The 18,441-nt window shown below is 53.2% G+C and overlaps 1 protein-coding gene across 1 annotated transcript; it reads left to right on the plus strand.

Annotated features, from left to right (window-relative positions):
* The first annotated feature begins 1,828 nt into the window (after nucleotides 1-1,828).
* Ncf4 (neutrophil cytosolic factor 4) lies at nucleotides 1,829-18,345 on the plus strand. The gene is made up of 10 exons (XM_051159910.1): nucleotides 1,829-2,080; nucleotides 6,830-6,914; nucleotides 7,502-7,655; nucleotides 10,087-10,157; nucleotides 11,780-11,907; nucleotides 12,548-12,605; nucleotides 13,283-13,381; nucleotides 16,307-16,437; nucleotides 16,674-16,739; nucleotides 17,934-18,345. Exons 1-10 carry the CDS (start codon nucleotides 2,049-2,051, stop codon nucleotides 18,127-18,129), a joined length of 1,020 nt encoding a protein of 339 aa, XP_051015867.1. The 5' UTR covers nucleotides 1,829-2,048; the 3' UTR covers nucleotides 18,130-18,345.
* The last annotated feature ends 96 nt before the right edge of the window (nucleotides 18,346-18,441 follow it).

Below are 18,441 nucleotides of genomic sequence, written 5' to 3' on the forward strand. Positions count from 1 at the left end.
TATCCAGCTTCGCATGGGAGCTCAGGGCCGACATCCTGCCGGCAGTGGGATTTGTGACCTGCACCTGGTCTCCAGCCAGCCGCTGGAGACTCATCTCTAGTTCCCAAGGCTGAGGGTCTTCAGTCTCCAGCCTCAGTGATGGTATAATTCCTGCCCCATCCTAGAACCTTTCCTTGGCTTGATCAGGGATTTGTATGCTTAAAGGACCTAAACCCACCAGCCATGGCATTTTTATGTGCTTGAGGAAGGATGGACCTTCCACCGTCTGTTCATCTGCCACCTTGTTCTGTCTGCAGCACAAATGCCTTGATAAACATGCAGCCATGGGTGGAGGGCTCTTCTTCCTCTCTCTTTCCTGTCCCCTCCTATGACTTTCTCCAACCTGGTTTCCATCTCCCCAGAGACCATGCTCTGCCTGGCCGTACAGATGGCAGTTCTCACTGGGCAGATTCTATCCTGGGACTCTGGGCCCATCCGCTCTGGGCTGAGCCAGGGCCACAAGGTCCCTTGGAGAGGCAGGATGGGTGGGGGGGGACATTTCAAAGTAAGGGTCTGGGCTGCCAGCAGCTCTGTATTCTTGGAGCCAGACCCTGGGTCTGAGTCTGAGACTGGTTCTAACCCAGCCCTACATAAAGTGAGAAATGTGGGTTGCTCCAGACTCCTCAGGGATGGCTCCATTTCCACAGGCCCATCCCCCAACTGGAGATAGGCTCCTGATTCAGATGGGATAGGCAGAGGCTCATTTATTTAGTCATGGGCAGGGACACCGTGGCAGGTTACTGTCTCTCCTACCTCTACATACTACTGAGTGAAGCTATTGGGGGGCAGGGTTGCAGGGGTTAAGGAAGGATGGGACATCCTGTGGGCTGCTGGGTCCATTCTCGAGACAGGGTTTCTCTGTGTAACCTTGGCTGTCCTAGACTCACTTTGTAGACCAGCCTGGCCTCGAACTCACAGCGGTCCGCCTGCCTCTGCCTCCCGAGTGCTGAGATTAAAGGCGTGCGCCACCACGCCCGGCTGTGGAGTGCTTCTTGCAGACACAAAGGGCCCTCTGCATTAGAAGGAACTGACAAAGAGCTTCCTCTTTCTGCTCACATAGTAGGCTGGGTGTCTGCAGGGTGGTGCTGGCCTGGAAAAAGCCTAACATATGAACAACGCATGTGAAACACACAGGAATAGGGAACTCCAGCTGGTAGGAGCTTGCTTGCTACAGGAAAAGCTCTGAGAGTGACAGGGAGACAACAGCAGGGCAGGACAGGGCAGGGCTGACATTCAAAGAACAGACCTACAGGAGGCATGAAGGGAGCATTGGAGCAGAGGAGGAGGCTGTGAGGGAAGAAAGAGCTTGTGAGAGTAGGCAGCCTGCAGGACCTCGGGGATTCTGAGGCCAGCAGAACAGGACAGAATACGACAATGGAGGCACATTGTAAGGAGACCATCAATGTGGTTGACGGCTCCGGGCCAGCTGAATGTGGGATCTCAGAGCCCAGAGCACCAGGGTGAGGGCAAGATGGGCCATATGCCAACCCTCACACCCTGGCATAATAGGGGGAGAGACAGTGGGAGAGCTTCCTGACAGAAGCAGTCTCTCTACCAGAGCTTAGGAATCGCAGGCTCTGGAACCTTGGACAAGGGACTCAGGCAAGGAGTCCTTTGAACAATGAGTCCCCAGGGCCACAGGTCTCCTTGATGGACTAGCCAGTGCTGAAACTGCTCTATGATGGGTGGAGCTTAGCTCCAGAGACAGGCACTGAGGAAGTCCCCAAAGCCATTGGCCTCACACAAGGGTGGCACTTCCTCAACTGCCGTGCTGCTGGGAAGTGGGTGAGAAGAAGTATGGGGCGGGGCAGCTCAGAGCTTGAAGGAGGTATTTCAGGGAGGGTCCAGAGAAGCTGGGGAGGGTGGGACCTCCTCAAAGGCTGCTCCTAGGGACGCCCCAAGCCTCAGGAGGCTCCCGGATGCACGCAAGAGGAAGTGAGAAGTGAATTCAGCCTGGGCCTGGCTGGGCAAGGCCCTCACCCACCTGCTCTCCTGACTACCCAACAGCCATGGCCCTGGCCCAGCAACTGCGATCGGAGAGGTGAGAATGTGTAACACTGCCCCCCCCCCCCCCCCCCGGTCCTGCTCAGCATCCTCTCCCAAGTGTTCTCACTGATCCTAGCAGGCCTCGGTAGGAGGTGAAGTGGGATGGGGGTGGCGCGGTAAGAGGCTGTCCCTCCTGTCGCCTGGTACCAGTGTATGAACACTGAGTCCAATTTGTGTTCTCAGAGATGCAGGCCTCTGCAACTGTTTCTGAAACCTTGACTTTGTGAGCATCCTCGGGCACCAATGAGAATTCTAAGGCTCAGAGTAGGGCGTGGCTTGGCTGTGGCCAAGGGCCACAAGATGAGTGGGTGGCAGAGCCTGGGAGCACAGGTGTCCTGGGGCTTGGGCTCTGGGGTTCCTGGTACTACATTGCGGTCGGGGTGGCTTTTCCATCTGCTGTTCAGACAAAAACCACCCATTTCCTGTCCTAGGTTCAGATAACCCTGGCTCTGCTCCCTGACCCCTCACTCCATCTACACAGTTCTTAGATGTCTGGAACAATGTTGCGGGGGGGGGGGGGGGGCAGGAGTCTTATTAACTATTTTTCTTCTGCTCTGTCTGCTCCAAGGGTGTTTTTGTTGTTTTTTGTTTTGTTTTGTTTTTTTTGTTTTGTTTTTTGTATTTTTGTATCCCACATTTGTCTCTGAGAGGGAAGAACAGTGATGGTCTGCACTAAGTGCTCAATAAATCTATGAAAGCCCAAGAATGACCTAGCTCTAGCTCTATCTTGGACAAAGTTGACATTGCACAGAGAGGGATAGCGAGGCCTGATAGCCCCAAGCCTGGCCACCTCCTTCTGACATTGAGTTGTCAGCCTATGAGCAATGTCTTCTGGAGCCAGGTCTGTGCTCCCATCTGAGTGTAGGGACTCAAATGACAGATTTGGGAGTCTGTCCCCTGGATTAAACAGGAGCTAGTGTCCATGTGAACTGCCTGACAGACACCACAGCCGGGTCTGGCTAATGAGGCCCAGGTAGGAGCAAAGGGCCCATGTAATCTCGGAAAAAAGAAATGTTCGGGCTTCTGCTGGTCAAAGGTCAGAGAAGGCTTGCAGGACATGATTCCAGCCCTTCTGACCCCCTAGTTCTCCTAGGAAACTGAGATATGCAAATTTGAATCTTCTAGAAACTGGAGCTGCTTGAGGCTTGGGTCCCTTCCTGTTTCTTGGGCTGCAGGGCTCAGATGACTATGGTAAGCAGGGGTGTGTGCTTCCTCCGCCCACTCTGTCTTACGCCTTCAGAGGGGTGTCTCCCCTCTGTAACTCATGGGGTCACGGGTCCAGGTCCTAGGGCCATCAGATCCGGCATCCCCATTGTCCTCTTTGGGAACCAGCCCAGCAAAGATACAGACAAGGAGACAGTACATACAACAGCACTTTCTGGAAGCTTGTGGACAAGTGTCCAAAGCTAAATAGGGCCTCTCTTCAAGGGCAGCTGCGGAGTTTAGTTCCTCTAACCCCATGTCCAGCTCCTACTGTGATTGAGGTACCACGAACCTGCAGTTTTCAGGGCTCTTCCGGATCAGGTCCCCATGTGGACCACCACCAGCTGCTCTCATGTGCACAGAGCCTGGTCTCAACCCAGCAGAACCTGAGTGGGGCCTGAGGGGACAGCTACCTTCCCAGGCCCCTGCCCTCTCCCCACACCAACCCAGCAAGCTGCCAGACTGCTCACACTGCACCTTCTGTCTCAGGTGCAAGTGACTGCTGGGAACCTACTAAGCCCCGGTGCAAATTCTGGGTACTTAGGGATGCCATGCAAGAGCTTCCCTGCTCTTGTAGGATTGTAGGGATCCTGCTTGTCACAGAGTGGCTCTCCTGACCACATGACATAAGTACTTGGTTGTCTCCATTTTCAGATGGGTAGGAGGAGCCAGAGGATGGAGAGAGCCATAGAATTCTAGTCCTAAGCCAGCCTGGTCAGGCCCTGTTTGGCTGTGTCTTCTGACACCTGTGCTGACAACACACTTCCAGATTATTCTACCCCAAAGTAAAGTTGAGGTTCTTCCACGAGGCATGGAGACCCCTTCTGTAGGACCTGCTTGTGTCTGGCTTCCTCTGTGTTCATTGTGCCTCATGTGCCCTGGCCATGCCTGCCTGCCTGAGGTCCCTCTCTTAGGTGTCCCCCGGGGGCAAAGGCAGTTGTACTAGCCACTGCCCGAAAGGCCCTCCCTGTCCCTATAGCCAATTCCTTTGAGCTTTCCCTACCCTTGGCTGTAGGGAACCCCGCTTCCCTCTGGCAGTCCTAACCCCCACAAGCTATCCTCTGCCGCACTGTTGGTTCCTTGAAGAAAGTAATGGGGTCCTCTCTCCTGCAGAAAGATCTTGGCAGTGGTGAAGCAGGGCCGTTACTTATTGGGTAATTAGTTTCCTCACTCCTCAGAGCTATAGAGTACAAGAAGCAGAGACCTGGGGTCCTTTGTGTGCTAAACAGTGTCTGTTCTACACGTCCAGGCAGCAGAATGTAGGAACAGGCCAGGTGCTGGGGTTCATCCAAGCTCTCTCAGCTGCTGTATCTCAAACCTCAGCTTCCCTAACTGGGCAAGCTCCTTAACCTCTCTGTGCCTCAGGTTTCCAAAGTGGCTTTATGTCCAGGGAGTGGGTACCTAGTCCCTGAAGTCCCTGATGTGATCTCAATTAGCACTCGCAGCTATCAGTGGTACCCAAACTTCTAATATGGCCCATGGCCATTTCTCCCTTTCTAGCTCCTTTCTGCCCCCCCACCCCCACCCAGCCTCAGTGCCCGTGAAATTACCACCGACTGCAGTGTTGCACTAAGTAATATACTAAGCCTCTGGGGGAAGTGGGTGAGGCCACTCTTCCCAAGGGTGTCCTCACAGGCCATGTTGAAAAGTGAGTGGTCACAGAGGTGCCCCAGCCTGGGAGACATCCCCTGCTGGCCCTGTGACTCCCTTAGTCACTGCCTGGTGACTTCTGAGTCCTGGTGTGCCAACCTAGGACAGACCAGGGGAGCAAGGACCACGGAAGCAGCAAGAACTGAGACGAGGATGTGCAGGCTCTTGGGGCCCACACACCCTGTGAGGTATGGGACACACTGTCCCATTTGTCTCTCAGGCACTGCCAGGAGAACCCAGATTTTCCTCCAGGTCCTCCTCGTCCCCATCCTCATCCTCCCTCCTCCATAATCATTCCCACTTTGCTTTCTTCCTCCTCTACTTCCTCCTCTACTTCCTCCTCCTTCTCATCTTCCCTATCCTTTTTCCTGTTCTTTGTCCTTCTCCCCTCCCCCTCTTTCTCCTCTGTCCTTGTCTTCCTCCTCCGTCTTCCTTGATCCTCCTATGATCCTCCGTCTCTTCCACACCCTTTGACTATGCCTCTGCTTCCTCTTCTTCCTCCATTTTTGAAACAGAGCCTCACTCTGCAGCCCGGGCTGATCCAGAACTCTCCATCCCATCCCGACTCCCCTTGCTCAGCCTTCTAATTTCTGAGATCACAGCTAGGCGCCACCAATGCCTGGCTATACCAGTTTCCTGCTTCCTTGGCTGTGTGCAAGCGGCCAGACTGGTGACCCCAGCTGTGCCTGGTGGCCTGTTTTCTCTTTCTCTTTTTGCCCTTCTCAGCCCTCTTCCATTCATTTAAGGGTCTTAACCACAGCTATAGGAACAGACAGGTGGTTCTCACCTTAGCCACCCCAAGCCAGTCTCACCATGCCAATCTCTACACCTACACACCAGCCTCTTGCTGGATGTCTTCCCAGAGGCCTCTCACAATAGCAGGCCTGAGTGCCCCCAGCCCTGCCGCTCCCTGTTTTGGTCGGATGCAGGCAGCACTCCTGTCTTACCTTTTTCTTTCATTCCAGCTCGGCTGCCATATCTTGGTCATGTAGCCCTTGAAAACGCATTGTCCATTTTGCACTTTTGCTGCTTCTCCTCTACCTCCCCTCCCTTGCCCTTCCTTCCCTCTCCTCCCCCCTCCTCAGCCTCTCCCCTTCTTCATTCTTCTCCCTCCTTCCCTACTCTCTTTCTCTGTCATCTCCATCTCTTCCAGGGAGCAGGGAGAAGAGAGAGCGGTCTTGGCTTAAACAGTGACTGGTTGTTCTTTACCACAGAACAATTCCGGAGAGAGGCTGCAACTAGTTCTGTAGCTCAGGGAGAGCGACACCGACACTGCAGATTCTTTTGTTCTGCACCATGGTTTTGCCTCACGGGTGGGTGCACTGTGGCTGCTGCAGATCCGGATGCCAATCCCACTTGCAGCTGGAGCCAGATGCAAGCAGAGGGGATGAAGAATAAAACACGGTCCCTCAGTCTTTTTTGAGGCCAGCCCTGGGGACCCAAGGACCTCCCTTGAGGCTCCCTTTCTAGAGGCGTGCAGCACTTCCCAGTCACGATGCCAATGCACTCAGCCTTTAACTGTGGGGGACCCCCCCAATCCCCACAACCAACTCACAAACCACTGTAGGCTCCCCAGTGCATTCTTCATCCTGTGATGCATAGCCTAGCACAAGGCTGGCAAGAGTTGGCACTGGCACCTGGTGGGCTCCTGGGTAAACAGCAAGGTTGCCAAGTGATTGGTTGGACTAGAAGTCAGCTGGTGATGTCCAACTTCAGCTCTGCATCCCTCATGCCCAGGGCTTGCCCTGTGTCCTGACATCTCTGGGTTTCCAGCACCAGTGAGGAGCCAGGCATGGACAGGGTTCCGAATGAGGAGTGCAAGGCTCCACCAGCTGGCTTTGCCCAGAACAGGCAAGGTGGTAAGTGGGCTCCTCCCTCTGCCCTCCTGCAGTGACTTTGAGCAGCTTCCTGATGATGTGGCCATCTCAGCCAACATCGCTGACATCGAGGAGAAGAGGGGCTTCACCAGCCACTTTGTAAGAGTCTGCAACCCCTGGTCCTTTGCCCACAAACTCCTGACCCTCTACTTTTCGTCCTCTTGTCTCAGTGGTTCTTTGTAGGGCCATTTTTCTGGCAATTCTGTAAGACTCTTGACTGTGGTTTCTCTGGATAAGATGGTTGCCAACACCTGCTGGGTAGAATGTAAGGTGCTCCTGAACACATCCAGAAGCATGGAACACTCCAGGGAAGGCTCACCTCACCCAGTACACTACAGGGCTTGAGAACACCTGCCCTCCCTCTGTCTTTCTCTGTGACCTCTGACCTCATCCTGTGCCTGCTAGCTTCTGCCCTGACCTCCTGGTTCTTTGTTGGGCTCTAAGCTCTCCCTACCTCAGTGCCTGTGCTCATCTCTGGCCCCCATTATCCCCCCTACAGCTCCCAGTGCCTCTACCTTCCAGTCTCCTCACCTTCCCAGCCCTTCCACCTCCCAGTCCCTCTCCACCCCACCCTTCTCCACTTTCCAGACCCCTCCATCTCCCAGCTCTCCTACCTCAAAAACCACCCCCAGCCTCCCTGACCCCCTTAATTCTAGATGCCCTGCCCTGGGTGCCTCTCCCCTCAGGTTTTTGTCATCGAGGTAAAGACAAAAGGAGGATCCAAGTATCTCATCTACCGCCGGTATCGCCAGTTCCATGCCCTGCAGAGCAAGCTGGAGGAGCGGTTTGGGCCCGAGAGCAAGAGCAGCCCATTCACCTGCAGCCTGCCCACGCTGCCAGGTAGGCTGCACTCTGCCAGATGCCCAGAGCTGGCCCTGACCCTTCCCCCACTTTCCGGCTCCGCAGAACGTTATTTCAAGCCCTTTTTGCAAACCGTTTGTTTAGCTGGTGCCCCTCTTGTAGCTATAGGTTGGAATTGTCTGCCCTGCCTGCCGCCTCTAGAGCCTCTGCTCGTAACCCTTGACCTCTGGGAGCAGGACAGCCACTTTGCCACAGCCATCTGCCACCAAGGGAGCCTGGGCTGGGAGCACTCAACATCTGCGTTCCGGAGGGCTTTCCTGTCTCCCTCTCTCTGGTGGCACAGCCCCAGCCTTTACAGACGCTGAAGCTCTCCTTCTCTGTCCCTTGGGGAAGCAGGGTACCACATGGTTCTGAGTACAGATAACCTCACTCCATCCCTGTCCTCCCTGTCTCCTTCCCACATCCCCCACCCCCTCCAAATCTTCCTTGCAACCCGCTCCTGAGCTTGCCCAAGAAAGCCCTTGGAGATGCCTCTGCCTGTGTCATATCACATGTTCCCTAAGCTGTAGAAGCCTGCCCTTCTTCCAGCCCACCTCCCAGGTGTGCACTGCCCCACTTCCCTACTCTGGAAAGAACCCCATTCTCTTCATCCATCTCCAACAAAGACTCTGAGCTGAGGGGCAAGCCCAACCCCCATTCCCCTCCCACATTCTGAGTGGTGAGGAGGGGACTCAGCCACTCTGAGCTGGCACCTCTCTCCTCAGGTTCCATCCTCACCACCCACCATCTGCTCCCAGCATCCTTTGAGAGAGTTCAGGCTTGTCTCCTTGACATGCTGCCCTCTCTGCAGAGCATATGCACAGGCTCCTCACCACCTTGCCCCCCCCCCAAGCTGCAATCAAGCCTCCCTGTGGGGAGCCTCTCTTCTGAACCTCCTGTCCCCAGAGTCCCCAAAGATTCTATTTTCATTCCTTCTGCAGAGTCTCTTCTCTTGCAATCTCTCACCTTTGCATCTCCCTCTGCCCTGGCTTTATCCTGCCACTCTCCTTGGGACAGAGTCCTGTGGTTCTGATCTGATGCCCAGATGCTGAAGGCTCCCTTTGTTCCCACTCTCTTCCTCCATGAGGCCTCCTCTACCACCAGGACCTGTCCCGCCTTCCTGATTCTGGTCCACCCTTCTTGCTGCCAAAGCCAAGCTCTCGTCCTTACCTGTCTTGTTTTCTCATTCTGAACGGATGCTCGGGCAAGCCAGCTGGTGTCTGTAACTTTGTCACTTTTTTGTTCATGGCTCCTGTGTAGCTCCAACATTTATACATCACCCTCCTGGCATCACAGGCGCTCACCCTGCCTATCTTGTTTCACAGGGGCTGGACAGGGTTGCCTTTTGGTGTGTCTCCCTGGGTGGCAGGTCCCCTAAGTGCCTGACTAAATGCTCCTGGAGGGCATTTGTCACTTGGCTGGATGTCACCTGTTTCTTCTTCCCCAGAACACTCTCCTTGCATTAGGGACATGGCTGTTCATCTGCTCAATGGGTTCTTAATCCTCTGCAGTGCCAGTATGTGCGAGTAGGGCTTGAGGTCCCTGGTTTCTAACTATGGCAGCCTGATGAGAGGGACCTTAGGAAGCACCTCCCACCTGCAAGATGACAGTGTAATTGTTCTGGGGAGCCCTACCTAGTGGGATGCTTGAAAGCCCCTGTGGTGACCTGAATGTTATCCAAGCCTGAGGATAGGGAGATCACTGTGATCAGGGCAGGTAGAGATCCTGTGCTCAGAGCTAAGCCTTGTGACTGTGTGTGCATGCATATACAACCGCTAAGGAAGGTTTCATGTGTGTGTGTGCATATAGTTGTGTGTAAAACCAGGTTTCATCTGTGTGCATATGTTGTATGTATATATGTGCATGAATGTGTGGACATGTGCTCATAGTCCTTATGTGTGAATTTGCACATATGTGCATGCAGGTGTACTGTATATGTGTGTACGTATGAATGCATGTATGCTCATGTTCCGGAATGCAGCTGTATCTGTGGTATGGGTGTGCACATATATAAATAGGTATACATATGTTAATGTGGGTACATTTGTGTTGATGCATGTTTCTCTCTATGTATGCATGCATGTGAATGTATATGCATGTGTCTGTGTATGTATGAGCTTTCCATGAGTGTATAGAGTGCCTGCATTGTGCTGAGTGTATATGTGTGTGCATGCATAAAAGTGAAAGTGTGTATACGTGTACACACTTTTGTGTGTAGGATCAGGCATGGCATAACAAACTCCTATCTTCTAATGATGGTCTGATTGGAAGATGCAATTGGGAAGTATCTTGGTGACACTGTGGCACCATGACAGAAGGCAAGAAGAGCTTTGAGCTGGGGAGAGGGTTACTGGACAGTTATCTGACCAGTGGGGCAGTTGAAGGGCAGGCACCACATGATCCAGGCTCTGGGCAATTTTTCTCTCCTCAGCCAAAATCTACATGGGCGTGAAACAGGAGATTGCTGAGACACGGATCCCGGCTCTCAATGCCTACATGAAGGTACCTGTTGCCGGGTTTTGTGATACTTAAGTGGGCAGGGTAGTGCCTTGGGGCATGAATTGAGAACAGAGCTTTCTTTGAGGTTCCCATAGCTCCATCTTCAATCTGGAAAGTCTAGCTGGAGAGAGAAACAGGGTATGTTCTCAGGAATCCAGGAGCTTGGTCACAAGAAGTCACACTTGACAAATCCCTGACTGTTCCAAGCCCAGGAGAATATCTGTGCCCAACTCCAGGACACAGTGCTTGCCCCAGGGCACCTACTTCCCAATGGGAACAGTGGCCAGTGAACCACAAAACCACACAGGGTGTCTCATGCCTGCACAGAGGGGGACATAACAGCAGATTACATCGCCCCCACAAACCAGAGAAGGGTCCCGATTGAGCTGAAACCCAAACAGATGGGTTCAGGCTACACTCACTATCCTTGCTGGGGTGCTCTGTGTGTTCCCCCTTTGCACACTGTCAGCTTTAAATGACAGGAGGACGCAGACGGATTGGTGTTTGAGGCAGAGGCCAGGGTGGCCAGCAAAGAATGCTCTCCCACGACAGCTATGCAGGAAAGGGCTGGTGCTCCTTGCAAGGTAGTGAGCACTCCATCAATGGGAGCATCCAAGCCATGGTTTGCTGGAAAGCCTTCCTAGGTGTCCAGAGGTGCTTTTTACAGCTGGGGAGACTGTTGCTTGGATGGGTGCCTTGGAGTGAGCAAGCAATCCTCTCTCATGGAGCCTCAGCTTGCTCGATTGTGAACCAGACAACCCCTCCTTTCCTCCAGCCCTCTGCTTTCACTGAGTGAATCTGTGCTCTACTGAGAAAACGAGGGGGTAGGGGTGGGGAACTGCTTCTAAATTTTGATCCTGAGAAATTTCCCATGGGCTCTGGATGCCTCCAGAACTGCAGCTCCCCTAAACTGGCCTCAGCTCTGCAGGGCACCCAAGGCTTGTGGGGCTAGATAGGTAGTCACGTCAGTCTCCCCTGCTCCATATAATCATAGCTCAGTCTCAGTGCGTGTGCATGGGGTGAAGGACATCACCCTACAAGCACCTCCCCCCATCCCAGTCACCTCCCAGATCTGCTCCCCACCCCCACCCTCACTCCCACAGCCAGGCATGGTACCTCTTTATGACTCCGTTGATAGAATGCTTGCCTAGGGTTCAAAAAGTCCTGGATTTGATCCCCTGTACCAAATAAAGTGGACGTGGTGTGCCCACACCTGTAATCCCAACACTTAGGAGGGAGAGGCGGGGTGATGAACAGTTAAAGGTCATTCTTGGTTACAGAACGAGTTTGAGGCCCAGCCGTTACTTACTAAGCGGAATGGCTTTGGGCAGATCCTCTTCCTCTTCTGACCCTGGCTTCCAGGTTATAGGATAAGTTCCTAGTGTAATCAGCCCTTTTCATTGCTCTCTGGGGACCCCCACTCCCACCCTGCACCCCCACCCTGCTCACCCTGGGCCAGGAGCAAAGCTTAGGAATTGTCAATTTCGGCAGCTGAAGGCTAATAACTTGTTTTTATTACCACCTGAGACCGCATTAGCAGAGATGAATAGACGGGGCTGGTGTGGCAACGGGACTGTCTAGACCTTTCTGCTGACTGCTCACGCTGTCCCGCCCTCTCCATACAGAACCTCCTGAGCCTGCCAGTCTGCGTGCTGATGGACCCCGACGTCAGGATCTTCTTCTATCAGTCTGCATATGACTCAGAGCAGGTGCCCCAGGCACTCCGGAGGCTCCGACCGCGCACGCGCAAAATGTAGGTGACTATCACCGCACCTCTTCTGGGACTGAGTCTGAGTCCGATCTCTGACACCCAGGGGTCGCTGCTGCTCCTCATTCTAAAGAGTCCAGCACTCCCTTCTCAAGCGGTACTTCACAGGAAAAAAAAAAAAAAAAAAAAAAAAAAAAAAAGAACCTTGAGGCACCACAAGTGGTGAAATGGCACTGATATCTTAGAGTGAGCCACTTTAAGCCAAGGAAAAGCAGGCAGGGATCCTAGGCCCTTACCTCCCCCAGATTCCCTTTCTTCCCAGCCACTTCCCATTGCAACGAGGAAGGCATGGTCTGAATTGCAGTTATGCAGGCACCTCTCACAGCCTCAATTTCCTGGACTGAAATAGAATAGTAACACCGTGTTTGGGAGAGTTTGGCTCTGAGGGCCAAGCTGAGGGCAGGTGAAGAGTTAAAGGCGCTGAGCTGCGATCTCCTCTCCACTCCTTCTGCAAGCTCTGCCTCCTCTTGGTCTTCAGCAGGAGAGCAACCTGCCCTGGGGCAGTGGTGGGAATTACAGGGTGAGGGGCTGGCTGCGAGAGCAACAGGGGCTGGTGGCTGCACAGAAGCCAGGATCTGAGCCCTGAGAGATCCTCAAGGCTGACAGCCCCTTTTTCTTTCCATAGCAAGGGTGTGTCTCCACAAGGCGCCAGTATGGACCGTATGGAAGCTCCAAGAGCAGAGGTACCACAGGCTAGACCTCACCCACTGCAGCTGTGTAGCACACCTGCTGTGCGCCACTAAGCATCTTGGATGGTGCTGGCTTCATGTCAGGAAGGAGGGGTTACAGACTCGGCTTTGATGCTGGCCACCTCCCTACACCACTACCACTCCCTCAATCCCACCCCCATCGCCTTATCCCTCATCCCTGATCCACATCACCTAGGAGCAGGAAAGTAAGTGATTATTCATCAGCTCACCCAGAGAGCTTGCTGGATTTTTTTTTTTTTTTGGGCGAGGGGCGGGGGTAATCCTGGTCTTGTGACCAAAACCTCAGACAAGGTCCTATCCCACAGAAACACACAAATGGCATTTGAAAAGCCAGAGTAAGTAGTGTCCTGGTAGAGAGCAGCGGGGGTACAGGAGGACTCTAGCCCCCTCACAGTGAGGCCAGGTAGGGTTGGGGAGCAAGACAAGCCCAGCACAGAGTTTGGATACTCACACATTCCCCTATGTGCACCCTACCAACTCTGAAAGGACCATCCATTCCGCAGTTGGTGGGGGGTGGGGGGGGGTGGGGGGGTGGGGGGGTTGGGAGGGTGGGGGGGGCGGGGTAGAGTAAGGTTCTAACCTGAACCCCCACAAACAGAGGGGCCTGTATCCGGAGTCTTTTCTCCCTCTCAGCATGGTGTCTTCCTCAGGCCCTGTTCGACTTCGCTGGGAACAGCAAACTAGAGCTAAGTTTCAAAGCTGGGGATGTGATCTTCCTTCTCAGTAGGATCAACAAGGACTGGCTGGAGGTGAGATGGAGACGACCAGAGTCAGCAAGGCTCAGTGAAGCCAGAGATGGGATGGAGGGTGATGTCAGAGAGTACGTAGAGAGGGCGGAGGTGACGGTGCGGATAAAGTCGGAGAGAAAGTAGTGGATATAACTTAGAGGTGAAGTTGGAGGGGAAGTTGTTGATGGGGGTGGGGGGTGAGGTTAGAGATAAGGTGGGAGCAAGGATGTGATGAGGATGGGGGTTAGGATGATGTTGAGGATCGAGGTGAGGAGAGAGTGAGGATGGGGGTGAGGGTGGAAGTGAGGATGGGGAAGCCAGGGAAGAGGCAAAGGTGGAGGCGAGGGTAGTGTGGGTGTTTCATAGGCAGACACCACGAAAGATCTAGGGAATCCCGGCAGGTTTGGGTGACCTGTGAGTCACAGGCATGGTGGAGCCAGGTGAAGCAGGACACTCGTGTCACAGCACATGTGACAGTCAGAGGACAGCTTGCAGGAGTCGGTTCTCCCCTTCTGCCAGGTTCTGATTTTGGAGGTGGAACTCTGGTTGTCAGGCTGGGCAGCCCTTTCACATTCTGTTTAGTTTCTTGACCACTAACAAAGGTTCAAAAAACTGACACTGTAGGTTTTGGAGGATTGATAGTACCTGGGAGAGGGAGGGCTACTCTGTAAGGTACAGGGTGCTCATCAGTAGCCTGGTCTTCCCACTAGGTGTTGGCAGTGCATCTGGTCACAGCCAGTCTGAGAGATGTGGGCCTCATATGTGATAATGTTACTTCCCTGGCCAGTAGCAAGAATATTGTAATTAAGAGTGGGTGTCCATTGCCGGGCATGGTGGCGCACACCTTTAATCCCAGCACTCGGGAGGCAGAGGCAGGCGGATCACTATGAGTTCGAGGCCAGTCTGGTCTACAAAGTGAGTCCAGGACAGCCGAGGCTACACAGAGAAACTCTGTCTTGAAAAACCAAACCAACCAACCAAACACAAAACAACAACAACAACAAAACCCAGAGGCGGGGTGGGGGGGGGGGGGGGGAGGCTGGGGGAAGCGTGTGCATCCATGCCTGAGGCAGCTCAGTGGAGAAGAGCTTGCCTACTGTGCAAAGCTCTGGGTCCCACCCTCCATGGTGTGAAACAACAGACCAGAGTGCTTGACTAGCACGTCTGGAGCACTTGCTGTTTTTATCTGACCTCTTGTACTTGAGGAGGTTGCTCAACCCCATGATTTCCTTTCCTGCAAGTGACGAAAACACTGTTTCTTCATCGGTTCCTGGCAGGGATGAGAGAGAGGCGGATATTGTCTAGGCATTGTCCTCAGAGAGTCCGGATGCCTTGTTCCCCGTGCGTGTGAGGGGACTGGGAAGGCTTGAATGAGGCCCTGAAGCTGGACCCCAGACTGCCACCGTGCCCCACACTGACAGGGGTGGCTGTGTACCAGGTCCCTGATCTGGGCCTGGCTGACTCTATCATAATATTGTCACTATTAGACATTCTCTGGCCCTTGGGACGTCCGAAGGAGGCTCTGGGATGGGCCGAGGGCAGGTGCTTGGTGTCCTGAGGCTGGAAACAATGAGTGTGTCAGGTGTAGGGACAAGGCTACTTGAGCTAGTGCCTCTTCTTGCACTGAGCCTCAGAAAGCCAGGCAGCGGCCTTGTCCACTCAAGTGGCTGCTGTGACCATCCCGCAGTAAGAGGAACTGTTGACCACTGTTGTGTTTTTCTGGAAAGTCTTACGGTGTGACGGTGACGACATCCCAGAAAGATCATCACCATCAGCCCCTCAGGCTGCAGGAAGGGCCTCGGTAGGGCAGGAGGAGGGACCTTGGTTTATATGTCCCTGTGGTGGCTGGCATAAAGAGGATGTGATTCCCGGGGCTGCAGAGATGATTCAGGCAGCAAACAGAACCTGACTTCAATCCCAGGAGCCACATTAAAAAGCCAATTATGTTCACTCCCTAGCCCCAGAAGGCAGAGACAGGTGGCTCTCTGGGGCTTGCTGGCCAGTCAAGCAACCACACATGGGCCATGTTCTGGTTTGCTCTCTGTTGCTGTGATAAACACCATAAGCAAAGGCAGCTTGGGAAGGAAGGCGTTTATTTGGTTACATATTCCAGATCACAGTCCACCCCTGAGGGAAGTCAGGACAGGAAAGAACATGGAGGCAGAAACCAAGGCAAAGGCCATGGGAGAGTGCTGCTGACAGGCTGGCTCGCCATGGCTTGCTCAGCCTGCTTTCTTATACAACCCAGGACCACCAGCCCAGGGGTGGTACCTCACATGGTGGGCTGGGCCCTCCCATATGAAGCATTAACCAAGAAAGTGCCCTTACAGGCTTGCCCATAGGCCAATATGATGGAGGCATTTTCTCAGCTGAGGTTCCCTCTTCCCAGATCACTCTCACCGTGTCAAGTTGGCAAAAACTAACCCGAAGGGACAAGCCCAGGTCAATGAGAGATGTTGTTTCAAAAAAAAAAAAAAAAAAAAAAAAACGTAGATAGATCCTGAAAGATGATGCCTGAAGTTGTCCTCTGGCCTATACATGTACACACACATGAATATGCATGCACACACTCATATAAACACAATATACATGCACATGTACACACATACATATGCATTCATGCACAAATGCACACAATCACATAAATACACACACAGGACATATACACATACAGAAATACAGGAAAATTACACACACATATTACATATGCACATGTGCACACACATGCTCAAAGAAAAGAATGCATCTTCTGACTCATGGTCATGAAGGTTTTAAGCGATCACATGGGCAACACAGAAACAGGTTCGGGGTCCTGGACCTGTGCTTAGAGGAGAGGTCCAAGCCTCTGAGTGACACCCAGAGGACAAGAAGGAGCACGAAGCACTTTCAGGTCTCTCTGTAACCCCAGCATCTGGCCCCTGCCCTGATTTCTTCTTTTCCCTACAGGGCACAGCCCATGGAGCCACAGGCATCTTCCCGGGGTCCTTCGTTAAGATCCTCAAGGACTTCCCCGAGGAAGACGACACCACCAACTGGCTGCGCTGCTACTACTATGAAGACACAGTCAAAACCATCAAGTTGGTGGCCTGCTGGGAGACCAGGGCCCTCTTCCCCCTCCCTCCTCGCCACCCCTGTCATGCCACAATCTCCCAGTCAACACTTCCATGTTGTCTCTCCCTTCCCTCCCCAGCAGCTGCTGTGGCTCCCACTGCCTTCCAGATAAACCACAGTGCTGCAGCAAGAACTGAATTCTGACCCCCAAGCATGTCCCGCCTCCACCCTGACACTTCCTCTCTCCTACTGTCACCCTTAGGGACATTGCAGTGGAGGAAGACCTCAACAGCACTCCTCTGTTCAAAGACCTGCTAGCACTCATGAGGTGAGAGGGTGGGTGGGAGAGCAGGAAGGGAGCCTGGAGAGGAGACTGGGGCAGATGGGGAGGCTCCCACCTGTGACAGCTCCAGTCCCCACAGCCCACATTGCCTGAGAGAGGAGCCGAGCAGGCTGCAGAGGGGCAAGCGCTCGGCTGAGGCCACAGTGTGTGGCTGTAGATCCACCGTTAGAACACGTCTCTCGAGCTGAGAGCACTGAGATCCGGGTCATGGCTGAACAGTTACTTCACAGAGCCGTGCAGCACTGCCCCATCTCTCATGATAAAGACAGTGCAGCTTGTATGAGACTGTGATGTGTGTAACCACATTCTAGGATGCGCTCAGATTCCTTTATATGTGCACGCACGAATAAACATGCACACACACATAAACACACTCACACACAGTCACATGAGACAATACCGACCCATGACATATAACAAACAAGCACAAACACAGAGTACGTACACATATACAAACACACAAAAGTGTAACATACAAACACACACTATATACAACACAAACACAGACACAGAACAAACATGCACTCACAAACGGAAGTAAACACAAATATACATAAATTCCTGTAACAGAAATATGCACACAAAACAAGTAGATACAGACAGACAGACAGACAGACAGACAGACACACACACACACACACACACACACACACACACACACACACACACACACGCCTGTCTAGCCGTGCCCACTGATCTCTAGGCCTCTCAATGGCTTAGCCCGCCTCTCTCTTTGTTAACCACTATCAACCATATTGTCACCTTTTACTCACATGTTCTCTCATTATTTTCTGGGGAAAACTTTCAAGAAGTGGGACTATGGGATGGAAGTGTGCGCAAGACAATTAGACTGGGCCTGTTGGGTCAAACGGTGCATGGGAACTCCCCTCAGAACTTGCTCCTGCCATCCATGTGGAAGCCTGGCCTTCCTCCAGAAGCTGTCAGCTGGTTCCCACAGGCCTCCCAGGGCTGCCATGCCTTCCCTTAGGAAACTCCTAAGCCTTCCACTTCAGGCTGGACCATTAGAGGATTACAAAGTCCCCTCTTCCTTCGAGGTCTCAGTTCCCTCATGTGAAGAATGGGCCTAAGGCTGCTTGGATGATGAGGGTCTGTACCCCTCAAATCCAAAGGCCCTGGGCTCTCCAGGAGCTGAGGACTAACCCCAGTGTGTTCTCCCAGGCGCGAGTTCCAGAGAGAGGACATCGCCCTCAATTACCAGGATGCTGATGGGGATCTGGTTCGACTACTGTCAGACGAGGACGTGGGACTCATGGTGAGGCAGGCCCAGGGCCTCCCCTCCCAGAAGCACCTCTTTACCTGGAAGCTACATGTGACCCAGAAGGATAACTACAGTGTCTACAACACTGTGCCCTGAGTCACTGGGGTCCCTGTGGCAAGGATGAGATGCGCAGCAAAAGGTCTTGACTCTCTAAGAACACAAGGACCATCAGGGAGGCTGGGATGAGAGCAAACCTCCTGGGTGTGTCCACTGGGCTGGGATTCTACTAAATGTTGACCCTTACCTCTGAATGAAATAAACCATTCTGTCCCCGAGGAACAGACTTGGGAAATGGAGTTCTGTGGAGAGAGGATCAGGGAGTAAAACGCCATTGACTAAGGCCTCTCACCTTTCCAGATGATGTTACAGGAAACCCAGTGAACTCTTTCCCTGTTAATACAAATTTAT

Source organism: Acomys russatus, chromosome 17, assembly GCF_903995435.1.
Source record: "Acomys russatus chromosome 17, mAcoRus1.1, whole genome shotgun sequence".
Lineage (NCBI taxonomy): Eukaryota > Metazoa > Chordata > Mammalia > Rodentia > Muridae > Acomys > Acomys russatus.

Excerpts from the sequence above, each read along its gene's own strand:
- Ncf4 (XM_051159910.1), top strand. The coding sequence starts at position 2,049 with ATGGCCCTGGCCCAGCAACTGCGATCGGAGAG. Across the intron at positions 2,081-6,829 it reads CAGCAACTGCGATCGGAGAG|TGACTTTGAGCAGCTTCCTG; the intron begins GTGAGAATGTGT and ends GCCCTCCTGCAG. Across the intron at positions 13,382-16,306 it reads TCAACAAGGACTGGCTGGAG|GGCACAGCCCATGGAGCCAC; the intron begins GTGAGATGGAGA and ends TTTTCCCTACAG.